The sequence below is a fragment of the Monopterus albus genome, unplaced genomic scaffold, assembly GCF_001952655.1.
Source record: "Monopterus albus unplaced genomic scaffold, M_albus_1.0 scaffold35.1, whole genome shotgun sequence".
NCBI lineage: Eukaryota > Metazoa > Chordata > Actinopteri > Synbranchiformes > Synbranchidae > Monopterus > Monopterus albus.
This window is the reverse complement of record NW_018127915.1, coordinates 565734-586151: the sequence shown is the minus strand read 5'-3', so window position 1 is coordinate 586151 and position 20418 is coordinate 565734. Positions and strand designations below refer to the sequence as shown.

At 42.2% G+C, this 20418-nt stretch overlaps 1 protein-coding gene across 1 annotated transcript; it reads left to right on the top strand.

Moving 5' to 3' along the window:
* Positions 1–7: 7 nt before the first annotated feature.
* Positions 8–20385, top strand: cacng3b (calcium channel, voltage-dependent, gamma subunit 3b). The gene is given in 5 exon segments (XM_020597920.1): positions 8–616; positions 618–697; positions 10539–10622; positions 14387–14527; positions 16186–20385. Coding segments are annotated over 5 exon segments (942 nt in total). The 5' UTR covers positions 8–491; the 3' UTR covers positions 16698–20385.
* The last annotated feature ends 33 nt before the right edge of the window (positions 20386–20418 follow it).

The following is a 20418-nucleotide window of genomic DNA, read 5'->3' as shown; positions in this document are numbered from 1 at the left end:
AAAAGGGGGGGTGGGGGGGGATAGAAGAGAAGACCTCCGGGTGCTGCTGGATAACGCGGCTCTAACGCAGCTCGCCCTGCTCAACCCCGGGACAAATAAACGGAAGGGAAGAAGAAGAGGCAGAATGTGGTGGCTCTGACTGACTGAGGGCAGTGTCGGGTAGTCGGGGACAACCGGTGGTCGTTAAACCGTGTGGGTATGAGGGTTGTGGTGGTGAAAACCGATTCTGAACGCGCGAGAAAGTGACGTGCCGTCCTCCCACCCTTCCGCCCTTTGCCATGAGCCTCTTGTCAACTAAACGGACAAGACAGCCAAGTTCATTTTTCTCTCCATACTTATAAAATCACCACATTTTACCTTTCTCTGTTTTTATTACATTTTTTGAGTGCCTGTCTGTTGAACCTCCAAGTCTGGCTGGATAGAAGGAAATAAAGGGTGAATTTGAAAAACAAAAAGGCGACAAAAGATTAAGACAAACAGGAGCCGCCTTTATGAAGATGCTGATGTGTGACCGCGGCGTCCAGATGCTCGTGACAACGGTAGGCGCGTTCGCCGCCTTCAGCCTCATGACCATTGCCGGTCCCCAAACCGGACTCCCTCCGGCCCCTGGCTGCACCTAGAAATTACAACGACACGAGCCGCAAGAACGAGGAGGTGATGACGCACTCTGGCCTCTGGCGAACCTGCTGTCTGGAAGGTACGTGATCAGTCTGACTGTCCGTCCGTCTGTCTGTCTCTTATAGTCTCTGCCAGTGTGTGAACATGGAAGGTCTCTCTTCATTTGTGTTGCTGCCTGTTTGTCTCCCGTGTGTGTGTGTGTGTGTGCGAGCTCTTTAACACACACTTCCCGTCTCTCCTGTTTGCCTCTGTCTGCCTAACACTTGGGGGGTGTGTGTGTGTGTATGTGTGAGTGGGTGTGTTTGCGTATGTACATCCCATAATCCCTGTAACTCAGTCTAAGCTGTCCTTTCCCGAGTTCACCTTTGCATCCCTTCCTCTACCACAGAACAGTGTGATGCTCTTGTGTTGTTGTGGTCACACTGCATAGCTGAAGGTACTAATAAACCTCCATCAGACAAACGGGAGACAGCTGCCAGTGTCATTAGCCAGTCAGCAGCACCTGAATCTGCTCACTGTTGCTGGGACGCATGCACAGGGCATTGTTAGCTATTTGTTATTTTGAAGCTGTCTAGTTCTGTCGTTGTTGGGAGCCTGAAGATACATAATTGGCCAGCATGGCATGGCCTGGGTGTTACTGAGATCTGGGATCATTTGGCAGCTACCACAGCTGGCGGAGCCCTGCTGATTTATGTGCTGCCTCCCAAATCACACCAGGATTTAACTAATAAATCTTGTCATAAAAGACTGGATTCATGCCACTGTGATGCACAGCCATCCACTGAGAATGTGGGATAATGTAGTGACTGTATTTCTGGAGAAAGGTTTAGGTCTTTCCATTGACTCCAGAGCTTTTTGAAGCCAGAACCTAGTGGCGACAGTGACTACAGGAACATATCTCCAGGTGCTTCTATATTCATCACACAGATGTGGTGGCAGTTGCCTGTTCCTGCTGTGTCAGTGTAATCTTTGACTTAAACCTCAAAACCCAGTCAAGAGCACTTATCAGAAATGCAGTACCAGTGTAGGTTCACCTGTATGAATGTGCTGACACTGTGGTTTCTGCTTCCAGTTAGACATGTATAGTTACTTCTGCAGTGGATTCAGTCTCGGTTCTTTATTTTGGCCATGTGGACCCTGTGTGTTGCCATACCTCCTCAGGTCGCCACATTCCCTTGAACTTCCCCTCCCCTCCATTCCAAGTCACCCTGACCTTCCCCGCCTACACACACACACACACCTGTTTCCAGTTTCCTCATGCCAGCCTTTTCCACCTGTGCCCTGCCAGATTGTTTTATGTTTCATCGTTCAGACTGTGGATTCTCATTGGTGCCACCTTGTCTGTTACTGGTTTTGTTCCTGCCTACTGGTCTGTCAGCCTTTTTCACTTTTTTCAACCTCTTCACTGCATCTGTTTGTATGTGCATTTGGGTTCTCTGGTCAATAACTGACACAGCTAGACAAAATAAACCAGATAGATAAATTAAAGAAGAAAAGTATTAACACTGTAGCTTAAGGGGAAACTAAATGATCATACAATAAGACAGAAAGCACAAAGAGTGGTAACTATGTTTGTGTGGCATCTTGAAGGCTTGGAGTTTGAGGTTGCAACATACTGTTGATGTGTGCGTATGGCTCCTAGATTTGAGTCTGGGCTTTGACCTTGGCTGCGTGTTGTCCTCTGCCTCTTCCCACATTTTCTGTTGCCTTCCCTGTGGGATTTCAAATGAAGCAGAAATGCCATAACAGTTAAAACAGTATAGCTAGAAATGTGTCTTTTTATGTCAGAGGGAGTTCAGATGTCTAGTCTCTGCTCTAGAGTTCCTCCCAAACCCAAAGGAAAACTATGGAGAATACCAGTGACTATAAAAAAAAGGCTGTTTAGAAACTATTTGTTCATCTTTGCACTGTAAGAGTTACAGACCGCTTGGTGGCAGTATCTCACATTAGCAGGCACTGATACTGTGTTCAGCCAGATATGTTCACTACAGCATAGCTAACGTCTCCAGTGATCAAAAATTCAAATCACATTGGATTTATTATGAGAGTGATTTGCAAGGGAGGCTCCGGAGACCATGAATGACTGAGTACTGATACTTCATCGTGATTTTATAAATAATTTACAGGAAATGAATTGACTTTGATCCCCTCAAAATTCTCCGCATAAACTTTGTTTTCCAGTTATCAAAAGATACATTTCCTCTATGGGAGCACGTGTGTTTGTGTGCAGCCAGAGGTAACCGGCACAGGAGGCTGTTACAGGGCCAGATCATTCAGGTATGAAGCTTTATTGAACACACACATGAATAAATAGACAGAGGATTTTCCTAAGCCACCAAAAAAAGCAAATCTGTGGAGGCAGTTTGCCAAGTTGACACAATGTGGGCACAGATACACACACAGACACGCACGGTGGCTCACATCCAACGGTCACAAAAACATGCAGAAGCACATATACTTGCTCAAACACACAGACAGACAATAACAACCAAAGTTTTCTAACAGTATCTCTTTTCTCATTCTGCCCTTCTTATCGTCACTTCACTGACTCCTGGGTCCCTGGTAGTCACAGCTGGATACCTGACAGGAAATAAATGTCTGACTGGTGTGCACGTGGCTTGTACAGTACTAATCAGTGAGTGAGTGAACGAGACAACGCGGAGGGAGGTAAAGGAACGTCCCATCTTACAGTAAATGTAAAGACACTGTGCTGCATGTAGCACAGTTTACAGCGGCAGCATGTATTTATTTAATAATACGGGGAAAGAGGAAAAAAGCAGTGCCATTTCTCCTATTTCATCAAAGAAAACAAAGATGGTTTTTGTTTCAAATGTCATTCACAGAGGTGCTAAAGGCCATTAAAGTGTAGATTGTTTTCTGTTTCCTGTTATTGGAAGTTGTGGCCCACACTGTGACTGGATCTCTGCCAGGTGTGAATGCAGTGTGTACATGCTGGGCACAGTAAAAAACAATCTACCCAACCAGGGATGTATCATGTTTATTAAAAAGTATGCCTGCTCTTTTTACATAATTTGTGTATTTAAACTTTTGTATAATGGAGCTCTACGCTGTGTGTGGTCAAGTTCAGGTTTCTTAGCTAGAGTGAACGTTTGTGTCTCTGCAGGTGTACTGAGGTGTTTGTTTCCTCCTGTGATGAATGAGTATGAGAAAGCCAGGAAATGAAGAGCAAAGCACAGATGGGGGGAACTAGAGGATCGAGCATGAATGAAGAGAGAGCAGAATGTGCATGAATGAAGCAGGGGAGAGAGTTGGAGAGGGGTGGTGGGTGGAAAGAGATGGATGAGCTGTGCATGGCCTCAGTTTAAGGTGAATATCTGGGGAGTGTTTGACCTGATAATAGAGAGGAAGAAGAGGGAAGTTGGGGTAGGAATGAAGGACAGTGAAGAAGGAGGTCACTGCAAAGGTAGATAGGCATTAATTAAATATGTGGGGTGTTTCACCGTGTCTGGCTTAAAAACGATCTGAAGACAAGAGACAAGAAAAGAGGGATGAAGGGGTCAGGAGGACAAGAGATGAGGTGTGGCAAGATCGATGTAGATGCCCACATGCACAACTGTGCAACATATTTTTACTTTTATTTTGAAAAGTTTTTGATTTGCCCCTCCACAAGAGTGAAAGCTGTTATGATAACTTATTAATGTCCACAGTTTTGGAATAACTTTTGTGTCCTCATATTTTTGGCGGTGTCTTGTAGAAGGAAGCTGGAAACCAGTATGCATAAAAGTGAGAAGAGACGAGCGATGATGACGAGGAGATTAGAAAGGGATGAATGGGTGTTTTGGAAATGAGAGTAGAGTACAGGAAGGGTCACATGAAGATATGAAACAGGAACTGAGAAATGTTTTGGAGAACGAGAGAGGAAGTGAACACGGGTGGATTGGAGGAAGAACACACAGAGAAAAGTGGGAACAAAGAGAGAAAGAGGAGAGGTGTGCACCCAAGCAGAACCTGTCTCGTTCTCTTTCATCAGGCATCACTGTGGAAACCAGCCTCTTCCTCTGTCTCCCTCTCTCTCGCTCTCTCCCTTGTCTTCTCTCCCCTTTGCCTGAGAAGAGGTAATCAGGGAGTGAGAGAGGCAGCGGCAGAGAGGGGGAGAGAGGAAGCGGCACAGTCACCCACAGTGAGCTGTCAGAGGCACTCTGAGGAAACAAGAAGTCCAATTTGCTCTGCTTTTCAACTTTCTTTCCTCTCCCTTGCTCTCTCCCTCCTCTTCTGTTTTATAGTTGATAAAATCTTTTGTGTTCTCAGTGCATGTGGCTGTGTGTGCATGTTCCAGGTCTGAGGCAGGTCACTGATATGCAGCTTCAGGACTACACACCATCCAATTAGAGACAGCTCACCTGGGAGTGAGGCTGGCCTCACCAGAAAGTCTGCACCAGTGGTCATTTACTCAAAGGCCTAAAACAGCCTGTGTGTAGGTTTTATGGTCTGGTGGCTCTATAAATATCTGTTGGTCTCTCAGAAACAAAGAATGAAGCAACATGATGTTGATATAATGCAGGAAACCTTTGTAAGGAGGAGACTGGGATGGCTGGTTAATCGTACAGACTAAGGTCAGATCAGGTAGTTACACCGGAGACTAAGGTCACTCAGTCCACCTCTTTGGCCGCAGACTAAAATATGTCGAGAAGAGTTATTAATTCATGACGTACGCTAATGACTCTGATGATCTCTTGACCTTTTCTCTAGCACTACCATGAGGTTGACATTTGGGGACAAGGCTTGGATAGATTATAATCAGGCTGAATAAATTATGCTAACTTGAATCTTTGCTTAAAGCAACCTTGGTTGATTATTGTTATTTAATTTCTCTTGCAATTTAGGGTGAATGATTGCAGTCTGCCTGTGCTTCCCCCGTGACCCGGTTCTACTTACAGCATGTGTGGTGTGTCGGAGAGATCAAGGACAAACAGCTGGCATCTCATGACCAGCTTGTCATAATCGCAGGGAAGTCTGGACAACGTGTTGTTTGTGTTTGTCTCCTTTTTAACCTTGTTTTGAGGCGGGGATCATTTCACTGTTTAGCATGCATGTTGCACTAGACCTGGTTTATGGGAGGGACTAGACTGATGGTGGATTTGAGGAAGAACAGGCAAAAATGATCCACCATCTATGTGATGATGTTATTTTATTATAACACATACAATATAGGATCAATACAACAAAAAGAGATGCAGCAAATGTAAGTATTATCATAACAGCTGGCTTGGATTTTTAAAAACAGCTCTAAATACAGTTTAAACAGTTAAGAAGATTAATGTATGGAAATAAATGCGGCAAGAAAGGCCTCACTAAGTTAAGCTAAATAAAATACATGGAAAGATGGATGAAAGGCATTAACGGAGCAATAAGAGGTGCAGAAGCTAAAGAATAAAAGCACGGTTTTAGCTCTGCTCTTAAGAACAGCCAACACTTAGTCAGGCATCAGTGACATGGAAAGGGTTTGTCCTCTACTGCTCGTCTTTTAGCCCTTGGACTCGCTCTTTTCATACATTGTAAAATATGTCTGTTTGTGTGTGTGTGCAGCTCTGCCTCTGTCTTAAGAAGCCTTTCAGACATGGAGCGCTGCTGGTTTCAGTTATGGCGCTGTGGCAGTGAAACACTGGTCTCTGGATGTTGTGTGTTCGGTGAAGCCTGTATTCAAATGTTACAGGCCTGTTCAGGATTATATTCTTTTCTAAATATGCTCTGAACCTAATCACAAGATCAGCGTGTTAAATGGTTGTCATGTGTGTATGTGCATGCATGCGTGTTTGTGTGTATATATATATATATATATATATAAATATTTAAAAGCTACAGCAGCAGCACAGAAGAACCAGTGGGACAAACTATACCACACAGCAAATGAGATTAAACATACAGATGCACGTGGGCGGACAATCATGGACACACTAGGCTCTCACTGTGTCCCATAATTCTTTGCTGTGGCCATGGTTGCAGCTGCCCTCAGGCCACATTGACCTTTGTGAGGCAAATGTCTTCTGATAGATGCTCCCACTGGGTGTGTGTGTGTGTGTGTGTGTGTGTGTCTTATTCAGTTGTGACTTAGATTCTCTGCCACTGAGAGAAACAAAAGCAGCCACAGATCTCTGTTCTCTCCTCCCCATTCTTTGTGTGTGTGTGTGTGTGTGCATCTCTTCAGTGGTATTTCATTGCATCAGGATGCTTGGTGCAATGAAATACCACTGAAGAGATGTGCACACACACACACACACACACACACACACACACGCACACACACAAAGAATCTCTTCAGTGGTATTTCATTGCATCAGGATGCTTGGTGCTCCATACATCAGAAGAGTTCAATACAAGTCCACCTATTTAAAAGGCAGGCGGTTTAATGAATTTACTGGCTGACAGACACAAGGCAGAACTCTGAATGATGATGCTTTACACCTTGGCGCGCCCAGCAGGAAAGGGTTAATACAATTACTTTTGGTGACTCCACTGCAACTTTTATCATCCAATTAATCCAGACCACATTAGACGATAAAGAGAGAAGTGTTCTTTACTTTTCTTATTGTCAGTAAATTCCATAAAAAGACCAAAACCAACAGTAAACTGACCCCACTAATAAGTATTGCATATAAAGCCTAATATTGTTGAATTCCTCTGCTGTTGTTCAACACCACTGGGCTGGGTGACATGTTCCTTATTTATGATGTGCAAGGGCACTGACATATGCCAGTCTGCTGTTGGAAATATTCATGAGGAGGAAACATGCAATGATCTGAAAGCAGTCTCCAACAAATGCACTGTTCTTCCTATTTGTATAGCATTTGCACAAAATGTCACAGACCTGTGCTTTTCTTGGGGCTGAGTGCCACAAACAGTGGGAGTGGGAAAGTATGATGAGACGGGGGGTAAATCCCAATTTCCTTTTTTTGATTGTTCCTTGTTCCTCAATCCTGGCTCCTCGCTTGAAGTTGTTTCCATCATGTAGTGAGGATCAAGGACATCCTAAAGCTTTTGTTGCTGCTCTGAGGAGGCTGCTGGAGGAGCCATGGGTGGGGACACAAGAGAACCCCTCACAGAGGTTTTTACAGATTGATACACCTCTTTATTAGAAATCTGTTGGTGATTGGAGGCTTCAGATGAAGGACTGAAGGAAAGGATGTCTCATGTTTCTTAGATGTGTTTCCTTGAGTCTTTTTTCCTTGCATCTTTTCCTCACATCTTAAGTGGACAAGACTAAAACACAAGGAAAAGACACAAGTGAGGTAAACATGTATGCAAATAAGGGAATTGGGATTTACCCATGGTAACACATTTGTCTTGGTCTCAGACTTTGCCCCCTTATTTTCCCTGCTGTTCTGAACCCGGCCCTTTGCCTTTGTGCCGGTTTCCTGAACTTACTCCCTGCTCCACCCTCACTCCCCTGCTTTCCATCTGTGTAACCACCCAGACTGTGTTTAAGTCAACAACCAACATTCACTCTTTGCCGGGTTCTCGTCTACTCACGTCCCTGACTTTCCAGCGGTTCATCATTTACCTTCCTATTTACTTTTATGAGCCGTTTCCTGGTCCTCGTCTCCACCCGCTCCCCTTTGAACTGTTTATTGTTTTGTGTGGAGTATTGCTTATTTCTGGATCTGGTCAGCTTTCTGCTCCCTGTATATTTTATGAAGTCAAGTCATTAATTGACCTGTGTGTCTCATGAAGTCAAGCTTTAAGTCTCTCTGCATGATCCTGTGTGTTTCATGAAGTTGTCTATGTTTACTTGTATATTTATTTGCATTAGTTGTAAGCTCTTGTTCTTGCCTTGAGTTCTTATTAAAGTGCTGAACTAAATTTGCAGTTGAGTCCTTTTCACACAAAATACTAGTGTTGTTGATTTTGGTCTTTTTGAGAGGTTTGTTGACCAATAATTAATGCCAATCTTATGAAAAGGGGGAAATTCTTTCTTTCATTAGTGAACAGAGTCAGTAGACAAAGGTCATTTATGTTAAATGGAAGCCAGAGCAGGCATTTGTAAACCCTGAGTAGATGTTTAGTGAAAATAATTGATTTTTAGAAATGATTTTCTCTTGTAGTTTTCCTTTGTGATCCTGAGTGGCTGATTTTTCAACCCCCCCCCCCAAAAAAGCAGCAAATTGTAAATGAAAGCATGAAGCCATGCGGATTATAGTGTCCAGGAATTTCTTGTCAATCAGTGGCACTATGTATCTGACAATATATGACTTTATTAACTTTAGATATCAAAGACTACGCAAACATCTTTTTTGTTATTCAGAATCTGAGTCAGAGTTTAGTTACTGTCTCCGAGTGCATGAGCTGGATGAATCAATTTATGAGTGATTTTCTGAGTGTGAGTACTGGAAGGAACCTCTTCATATGCAAAAAGGCAATTAGATTGAGTCGTTCATTTTGTTCAGCCTCTGTACTCGCGCTTCTCTCTAATTCCCTCATGCCATTTTACCACCAAACCCCTTTCAACCAGTATTTCCTCCTTTCATCCTCCTTCCTCCTTCATCTCTCTTTTTCTCCCTCCCTCCCAACTCTCTCCCTCACCCCCCTGTGGTGCTGACCATGTGTGAATGGGACTGAATGAAGCTGCACGCAGTGTACACGCGCACAAACACTCACAGTAGAGTGGCTTCATACTCACACTTAGAAGCATACATGCGCTGATGGGATGCTGAGAGATGTGTGTCTGTGTGTGTGTTTGAGGAAGACTTGCACAAAGGAGGATGAGTCACTTGCTGCTTGACACACAGCACACTGCATCCTAGTCAGTACAACACAAATGCGCACACACAAACTGACATAAACAGATGGTTTTTCTTTACGTGCATGATTGATAGTGTTCATGTATCAGTTTAGAGCGCTTGGTTGATGTGTGTATGTGTGTGTACACTTGCTGTTTTTGTATTCAAAGTGGTAATTTGTGTGTTCGTGTGCACTTTTGCCATACATTGTGAAGACCGGTTGGATTTCTATGCGGTGGGAATGAGGGCACGTTGGCCCATTCCTCACACCTTTTCAAAGGGTTGTTTAAGGGTTAAGACTTGGCTAAAGGGGTTTAGGTCAGAGGTGTGATAAGGGCTGGAGTTACACATTTAGTTGTGATGGTAAAGGCTAGGGAATGCTTATGTCAGTGAGCATCAGCATAAAGATAACTACAAACGTGTGTGTGCAGGGTGCGATAAGGCTTTTCATTAGTGTTCCCTGTTCATAGCCCGAAGCCTACAGCTCTGCCCTGCATCGTCTCTTATTTCTCGCTCTCTCTCTCTCTGTTTCTGCTGGGTTTTCTGCTTTTCAGTATGTTCATGTTTGCAGGCAGAATGTGTACGTGTACTGTCCAGAAATGTGATTTGATACCATACAGTCATCCAAGAAGGTCACTGATCAGTGACTGACAGACGATACAAACACCCATGACTGAACGATGGATGATTAATTCAGTAATAGAGTTGCACCCTTAACCTGGTGCTAACTCTAACTGTGCTTCAGCTTCTGCTGCACAGCCAACACAGCTGGTGACCTCTGTATTGTAGACATTTAGCTGATGCTCGCTGACAGTGGTTTTATTCCAGACATATAACAATAACACAGTGAACGGGATGCCTGTGACTTCCCATAAGAGTAATTCCATAACTGGTTTTGTCCATTTCCAGGTTTTTAATCTTGGGTTACTGCTCAGAAAACAACTTGGAGAGATCTGAAGTACTTTAAAAATACATTTGAAGATACAGTACATACTGATCTGGACTTCCAGTGAGGATTTCTCAAACAACAACCTGTGTGCATCATTTATAATATTCAAATTAGCATGGGGTATGGAAACCCAGTGTGTCACGTTCTTAAGTACAACATTATTTCAGTTAAGAATTTCCTTTTGTGAGACAATAAACGTCTGAATTCAGTTCAACTGATCTGTTTCTTCTCTGCAGGAACATTCAGAGGAGTTTGTAAGAAGATCGATCACTTTCCTGAGGATGCTGATTATGACGCAGATGCTGCTGAATACCTCCTCCGTAAGTTTCTATGAACTTCAACTAATCACGTTCCTACTCTCGCATGGTAATATTCACTTTTAATTTGGAAATTTATTTCAGCAGACAAAATAAGGTAAGAAACTAATACAAAGGAGAAAATATACAGATTCTCAAATAACAGTTAATAATGACACAAGATAAAGATTTCTGCCTTCCAGAAAAGGTGTGGGCTGAAGCTACAGCTTATTACAGTACTCAACTTTTTAACGATACACATTTCACTTCAAATTCACACCTTTGTTTTATTGGTCCTCACAATTACTTTTATTCAACATGTCCTAGACAGTTTCTCTCACTTTAAACAACCTTTCGATACAGATTCTAACTCTATATGTAATTTGAGCCATTTTAGTCTCCAAATTTTGGGGCATGTAATTTAATAAACAGTAAATTTGTTGGTTCATAAACAGAGTATAAAGATTGGATTTGTATTTATTTTATACTGTATTTATTTCCCCAGACTTGCACTCAACACGTTTTATATAGAACTACAAGGGAACAGTATGAGGTACATAATGAAATTTTTACATTTACATTTCATTACACGTCCAGGTATCTTCCACCTCCAATACTGCGCGCAGGCAGATGAAGAATGAAAGACCCCGAACCCACCAGGCCTGTACATTATATCTGGTTTGGGCTAACCCCATTCTACACAGGCACGTCAAACCGTGGCGTCCCCTGATATGCCAGCTTTACAGCTGACCATAGCAGTAGTCAAAACATGGAGAGAATCAATGTGTGTGAGTGTTGATTAAGTGGTGTGTATCTAAGAACATACAGGACATTCAGGGACATGTCCGGATATTAAGCCTAGGAAGATATTATGATTAAGATTACGGCTGAACATATCATACAGTAGCCACTTTCTATCTAGTTATCCTTGAACATAAACAACCTGGAGGAAGTCATGGAAATGAGTAAGCATTTAACAGCCTGAGCTGGACATCCTGTCTACACTAAAGACATTTCTGATACAACAAGTATCTAACCAATATCTCTCTGACTAAAAAATACCTAACAATAGGATAAAAACGTTGCCACGATGAGAAAATGAGAAAAGAGGGATGCAGTCACAAAGACAGAGAGATGGCAGTTTACTGGAAAACAGAGTGGAGGGGGCTCTTTGTGCGTTTCTACCCACAGTAAACATAGAGTGGACACAGAGAGAGAAAACAGCAACAGCAAAAACAGAAAATGGAACCTGTGCTTCTTTTTCGCCGCTCCACTGAACACAGAGTAACGTCCCCCTGGGCGACCAATTAGATCACAGGGCTCAGACGTGGCCAGCCAATGGGGAGCGGGGACCTAGTGACCGGCATTTCACACAGCCCGGGGGCGTGGGCCACGGAGGGGGGCCCTCTGTGCCTTCGGCCACACAATGCCACCGGTCACTACAGCTGTCAGTCATGCTGGAAGTGTTTTGGAATGTGATAAGACAAACAGATTTACATTTAGTATACAGTACCAGTATCTAAAAATACCACACAGCTCTGTTCTGTGTGAAAAGCTGTCTGTAAATATCCTTCAATAGGCTCTGGTATCACGTCACTACTTTGCTCCTAATCCATATTCACTGTGTTGCCTCACATATGTGTCAGTGTGACGCTCCATCAGTCTCTGGTCGTGTCCATCTCTCACAAACCCTCTGAATGCGTTCACATGTTCTGGGTTACATGTTCAGTCAAGCATGTAGCAACGCATTGGCCCAGGTGTTTGTGTGTGCACGTGTCATGATGCATTTTTCATTGTTTTAGCTCTACCCTCCAGCAGTTTGGATTTCACATGAAACAGTGACCGTGACCTTAAAGCACTTACTTTCAGCTTTAAGAGCATTTGAGGGAATCAGGGAATGTATAGGAATGTTAAATACGCAGTGTCACATGCAGTTTATTAATTTGTCCTCTAACGTACAGGCGATCCAGAAATGTATGATGTCAAATTATATCATTATGTTCACCATATACTGTCTGGGGGTGTGTGTGGCTTCTCTCTCTCTCTCTCTCTCTCTCTCTCTCTCTCTCTCTCCCTTTGCTTTCCTAAAATATTGAAGAAAATATTTTTCCACTGACCCTAATTTGAGATATGTGTTCTTCCTGAATGGTGCCATAAAGCAAACCAGCAGATTTGCTATGAAATGGAAACTGCTGCAGTGGAGATGCTGACAGTGTTTTATTTTGTTGGTTAATTACAGTATAGCTATGTTTCACAATGAATCTGTTCATCCTACAGTGAGCAGCGGCTTGATTTTAAGGGAAAAGTTGGCAAGTAATCAATCTGTACAATAATTCAAGGTGACAGGAAATATTATTACATGTGTAGGAAATGAAAAATAAAGAAGTTAATAAATAAAAATAAGGAGTACATACAAAACTGAGAGACCCAGTCAACAACAACACAAAACATTTTCGGGAAGTTCTGGTTGTGTCTCTTTCTGTATTTGTTAAAGGGCCCATTTGGAAATCATGTTTTCAAAAATACTAAGCAGATTCACAAGGATGATTTTTCTAAAATCTTATTTACTTTTTCCCCCAACTACAACCCTCCAAATTAATTGAAAAAATTATGAAAATTACATCCTCCAAGAAAATAATATCCAAGCTATATAAACTCATGTCAAATACAGACTCAACAATAACAATACCAAAACTCAAATGGGAAAATGATTTAACTCTCCCCCTCAGCTCCGACTTCTGGACAGAAATGTTCGATAATATCTTTTCTGTGACCAGCAATGTAAACTTACAACTTATACAATACAAGACCATTTACAGGACCCAGATTACAGAAAGTAAAATGTTCAAAATGGGTTTTACCGACACAGACGTCTGCTCACAATGCACTCTAGGTTGCACCGACAGTTACTTTCATGCTACTTGGACCTGCCAACCAGTTCATTCCCTCTGGACAGCAGTGACAGAGAAACTCTCCACCATCTTGGGCTGTAGAATCCCTCCTTCTCCATCACTTTGCTTACTCTGTAATATCATAAAAATCGACCACCTACCAATTAAATATAAAAACCCACTCCTCATTTCTCTATCTATCACATTTCAACTTGAACCAAACACCTGGGGCTGAGGCCACGCACATTCCCACAAACCCCTAAAATGTTATAAGTTGATTTTATTAGTAGAACTGTTATCATCATTATTATTGGTAATTTATTTATTTACTTCCCTTCCTTTTCCCTTTCTTGTGTTTCATAGACTGAATAAGTTGGAAATACCCACACTTCACACACTACAACCTCGTTAAACACTCTATATCCTTTTGTAATGTCATGTAACTGTTGTCTTGTCTCCCATGTTCGGTCCTGTTTTGTTAATGTGTTACTTTGTTTCAATAAAAAAGACAAAAAAAGAAAATCACGTTTTCCAAACTACTGAGCAGATTCACAAGGATGGTTTCTCTAAAATCTCATTTACCCAGTTTTGAAAAAAAACTGAAATTCTATCTACTGTATTTTCCAATATCTTGAAATAAATCTGGAGGCTATACTCATACCCACAATAACAACTGAAGATGCATGTTTTAATATATTCGGTATTTGTCCCCAGAATTAACATAAATCATGAGGGATCAAACCACCTGAATCAGCTGAATCAGACCATCTACCCTGAAGTCTGATAACTCTGAGAATATACCAGAAAGTTCCCTCTTTCAACATACAGTATACTATCCTCATTTTCATTCTGCAGCTTAGGTTTCCACTCTTTGTGTGTGTGTGTGTGTTTGTACAGGTGCTGTGCGTGCCTCCAGTATCTTCCCCATCATGAGTGTGGGTCTGCTGTTCCTGGGGGGGCTCTGTGTAGCTGCCAGTGAGTTTTACCGGACCCGACACAATGTCATCCTCAGTGCGGGAATCTTCTTTGTTTCCGCAGGTTAGTGTGTGTGTGTCTGTGGACCAGTGTCTTCTTCCTAAAATCCACCGTCATCATTTAGTTGTTACCAGTGCACCACATACACACCACTGCGTAGAGCTTACCTCACTGACCTGACTGTAGAGCTGTCATCAGGTTCTTTTTAGGAGGAATGTCCACATATTGCTCATCATGTTAACCAGTCCCAGCTGACACTGGTTTTTGTTTGTTCATTTGTTTTTGTTACAGGTTTTTGGAATAAAATGATTTTTTAAAAGAAACATATCTGTTAAAATGTCGTTTCCCCTGAAATGTATGTATCTAAAAGATGTGGTGTTTCTTCAGGGTCCCTCAAAGTTATGAAAACAAAAAAGAATGTTTTGTTGAATAATTGTTTTTTTTATATATAATTTTTTTTGTTTAAAATGATCAAATCTTTTTTAGAAAGAAAATATTTTGAGCTCAGTTGGATCTTGTTTGGTAGATCTGACATTACATTTGTTTGGTTTGTGAGAGAAGTGCATAAGGTGAACCAAGCTGATGGTCATCGCTATGATGACATTGTTAAACACAATATAGCAGCCGTCTTAGCGGCAGCACCAGGCGAACGACTTAAAAAAAACCCTGATTTGACCGGAGGAGCACCGAGGGCCTATGTGGGTGTGCTGTATGTGTGTGAGTGTGTGTACTGTAGTTCTGTAACTGTGGAGCCACTTTAAACAGAAGACATGCAGCCCACAGAGATTAGTTGAAGGAGCCCGTTAGGCATCTAAAGCACACAGAAGAGCCCGTGTGAGGAATCGTAGTGAACTCAGCAGCGGATTAATCAATCAGCAAAAACACCATGGTGCCATTGTGAGGCTGTGAGGGTGTAAACATACATGCATACACATAATCTGCCACATGGATGCTGATAGTTACATTCCCAGAAACACACACACACTTGTGCTCTAGACCCTGACACAAAGGGCTGTAATTTCTGTATGGTCCCATTTGGTTTTGTAGTGAATTTATGAAGCCAAATTGGTAATTATTTACCACAGTAGTGTGGGACTGATTCTGGTTAATTACAGCTGGCTAATTGCCCCTATTCTGTGCATTCCACCACACTGCATGAGCACTGTATTCTGGACTAATGATATGGAATAAGAGAGCCCAGCTGTGCTGCAATGACTCTCTCCAATGTTTCCATCGAGCGTTGCTCCCTCTCTTTAATTTTGTTTGTTTCCTTTGGCTTTTTCCCTCTCACTGCTCTTTTATGACACATTTTATCAAATTTTTGTTGAGATTTTTGCTTTCCTCAAATGTTTATTCCCTTTTGAAATCATGAATCTGCCACTGCCTCTTTGTGTTAGGATATTTAATTTGATTGTTTTTGCTATGCTAGCAGTGTGGCTCTGTAGATGTTGATTTGAAGCGCTAATTAGCAAATGTCAGCATGCTAATAGGATACACTATGATGGTGAACATGATTAGCAATATACTTGCCAAAAATAAACATGCAGGCTTTGTCATTGTGAACGTTTTCACATGCTTACGTTAGCATTTGGCTAAAACCACCACTATGCCAAAACAGAGAAGCTAGCTTGGCTGAAGACTCTTAGTATTGTTCGGTGAGGATTTAGTGTTGCACACATTATCTATTTCCATCTCCTATTATTTTTTCCTTTCTCTTCCAGGCCTCAGTAACATAATTGGAATTATTGTCTACATCTCAGCTAATTCGGGCGACCCTGGCCAGAGTGAGAGCAAGAAGTCCTACTCCTATGGCTGGTCCTTCTACTTTGGTGCCCTCTCCTTCATCATGGCTGAAATGGTGGGTGTTCTGGCTGTGCACATGTTCATTGAGAAGCACCGCAAGCTACGAGCCAAGTCCCGCACTGAGCTCATCAAGAAATCTGCCTTCAGCCACATCCCCTCCTATCGCTACCGCTTCCGGCGCCGCTCCAGTGTGCGTTCGTCCGAGGCCCCCAGCCGCGATACCTCACCCCTGGGGAAAGGCGGCTACACAGGGCCTGCTGCCTCTGAGATGCCCATGTATACGCTGAGCCCACGCGACGCAGGCAGTGTTGGCACCAAACCAGGTGGTGGCATTGGCGGGCTGCTCAACTCAGAGAGGGAGTTCCTCCAGAGCAGCACGCTCACTAAAGACTATAGCAAGGACCCCAACCGCAGGACCACTCCTGTCTGAGAGGTGCTGGCTGCAGATAATGTCCAATCAGAATATCAGAGAGTGATGATGAGAAACAGTGGGAGTGCGAGCAAAAGCAGGGAACACACAGGGTAATGGGGGGGGAAGGGGTTTAATAAACTTTTAACCTTTGAACTGTGAATCCTGAGCCCTGTAAGAGATGTGTTGTGTGGAGCAGGGTCCAGCTCCACTCTACCACACATCACTGTAGTCCTGTAACCCATTCAATTTAAGTTCATGACCTGTATCCTCATAAATAGACTTTTTGGCTTTTACAAGTGGGTAACGGGGTTGACCTTAACAAAAATTTTGAAAGTAAGTGTTTAGTATTTTCTCCTTAAAGTAGAGATAATGTGAATTACAGGAAAAGAGGAAGGAGGTGAGAAGTCTGATCTTTGACCTTTTGACCTCTGTCCTCTGGACCTTTTGGAGAGCAGCAAAGTTGGATCAGTGCACAAAACAGCCTTAGAGCTCCAAGTTGTCTCTCTGATTATGATACCACGTACGAGTAAGGACATTAACACCTCAGGATAGGGACTGATTCATTTTCAGTTCAGCCAGATTCAGTTTGTCCATTTATGGTAGCACATTTGTGGCACTATTTTTTTCTATACATATTGTGTATATTTAGCTGTCCTTCATACTGACTCATTATTTCATTGTGGAAAAACTGATTTCTTAAGTGACTGAACTGAAACTGGATTGAGCTCAGTCCTGGTTACATTTATCCCAGGTCATTTGTTAAACCTACATAGAAGGGAAATGGACACAGTGTGACTGTGACTCAGCAAGACTAATGAATAGCTTTTTAGATGGTAACATTAGATCATTGGTGCTTCCCTTTACTCCTGCCAGTCACAAATCTTCTCTTAATTTATTATTTCACTTAAACAGATGATCAGATATTTGTCTGTCTGCCTTCACGTATCACCTTTCACCTTCCATGTTTTTCTGTGTAGCCCCATTACTCACCTCACTGCCACCTTCTGCACATCTTCTCTCTTTCCTCTCCTCTGAGGGACACTCGACTAGATTAAGGTCCTGTCTTCCACTGGTGTTGCTCGTAGACTAGTTTTCTGGAGGTTGTTGGTACCGAGGATAGACGACCGACGAGCTGTGAATATATTTTAAGGCAGAGCCAAATCATGATGGATTTTTTTTTTATTGCCCACTACCTCTTGGTGAATATCTTTCAGATTAATTTAATATAGACATCATTACTTGCCAGAACAATTATCGGGGTTTCAGCCACAGAAATAAACTGGTCACCTTAGTCTAAAGAACTCATCTCTCTTCTTCAGTGCAGGGTCTCTTGAATATACAGATAAATATGTAGATGGACCTGCATTACTCAAGAGGATCTGTGCTCCATTCATTCAGCTGTCCTTTTTTATTTCCCTTCCATGTGCACATACACAGTATGCACAAACACAAGCCTGAACACATCTTGATCTCAAGGCCGCGACATGCACAGACGGTCACGGTCCAATTATATTTCAAATACCTGTTCAGCTTTTACTGTAACAGATTCTAGAGACACATCAATACACTTCCACTTATCTCTCTCTCTCTCTCTTGCTTTTTCATACATACACACATGAAAAAACGGCATGGATGGGTAAAAAAGCAACAAACGTCAAACTCCAGACTAAAGTATTTTCACATATAGTGTTTAGTCTAGATTAGATTTGGAACAAAACATTAGCGCACTGACATCCTTGGCACATGCTGAGATGTGCTCAGTCTCACTTTCAAATGTATAACCTTCCAAATCTGCAGTGTCTTCGAAAGATAAAATGTGTTAGTTGATGCCAGTGAAGTGAGGTCCTGGGATGAAATCTGAATGAACAGATATGCTAAATGTTGTTTCTGTGCCGTTTTATTGGGAACCGATCACTTCCTCATTAACATATATTTGAACAGTTGTTTCATAAACCTAACTACACTTTTTTGCAGTATTACTACTCATTTACAGTGCAGGCATGGTTATATCATATACTGTATAAGTAGCTGTTATTTGCACACGGTCAGCTCTTCACTGGAAGTCCCAGCAATTAGTAATCTCTTGCTACCTCTGTTCAGTGTAGCTGTTGGCGAACGATTAATTGGTAAATCTCCTACCCTGCTGCAACACATACGTAGACCCCACAAGGCATACTTAGCAGCATTATAGTGTTGTCTTGAGTTCAGGAAGTGGAATGAGTCACTGAAAAACATCTGCATCAACATGTACATGCGCACACAAGGGGAGGCGTTGTGACTGAGTGAGAAACAGGCAAAATAGCCATAAAACAAAAACACAGGAAAGTGAGTGAAAGAAACCCTGCTGCAGGAAGCAGCCATGGGTAGCGAACTTGTAGCTCCAGTAGCGTAAATGTTCACAGCCTTTTTCTCAGACCTTTTCTTGGACTGAGTAACAAGTAAGTGTGAAACTCAAAGAGGGAGGAAAAAGCATTTTTGTTCCCCTCATGTCCCTGAGCCACCACTGCACTGTTTTGTATAAACTAGATATGAAACAACCAAGTTGATGCTGTCATACCATGACTTTGACAGTTATTACCCTGACAATAAAAGATGTTTAATTTATGAGCTGCTGTTGTATCTCCTGTCTTTTACACCATAAAGGGAACTTAAAGGGACTGTTACTGTCCTTTACATGTAAATATTCATTTTGCAAGCTAACTACGGCATCAGATGTTGTCATGGGCTGTGACAGAGGAAAAACTGCTTTTCTCTCAGCAAGGGCTTTTAATTTTTAAAGGACAGGAGCACACAAGGGCTTTTTATGCTCAGCACTAGGGAGACATCGTTTTGAGGATGCTATGTGAAAGTATGGGAAGGAATGATAACATACATTTGCACAGGAACCACTGTTTTAAACCCAACTGAATAGCTAACTACAAATGCTCGTGCAAAACAGAAGCAGAGGTAGATAAAAACATAAAACAACAAGTGTACTCTTTGGCTCATTACTCCACGTTAGCTACAGGTTAGCCGTTTGCTTTAGGCTGGTTACTTCCTGAATAATTAGAAATGAATATTGCCTTAAACTGAGATAGAACAACAAGTTTAACTAAGAAGTATTCGAGTTAGCTTAAGGATCAAACATATATTAGTGGAATTATTATTATTTTTACTTGGTGCCACATATTATTCAAAATGTCCACTACATGGCCTTCAGGTTAGCTTTAGCTTCGTAGCTCTACATACTTTTTCCAGCATAGGATTCCAGCAGTTTAGTGACTCAGCTGTAGTATGTAGCTCAGCACATCAGGGGCCCCTAAGATCCTAAAGATCTGTCAGGGGTCAACGTTAAGAACTGCCATCCATGAGTCATGTCAGCATTGACCTTTCAAACCATGCATGCCATATCCATCCACTACCAGTGCTTACATCCTCTGTATCTCTAATTGTGTCTCAAACTGCACCCTAATCTCTGTACTCTGTAGGGATACTCAACACCTTATAAGGGTGTGTGAGCCCGTAAGCCTGTGCTGTGTTAAACAATGTTTACTCCAGTAGAGCACAGGGTGTTTTTTGAGACGAGACACTCTATCTCCTCTTGCCGCCATACAGCTTTGATACTCTATCAACAAATAATTGTATTATTAGTAAAACAATTATTCTACTCTAAAGGTGCCACTGTGCAGAGGATGACAACCTCTGTCACCTACTATAGTTATTAATGTATTAATGGGGGGGGGGGGGGGTTTTGAGGGAG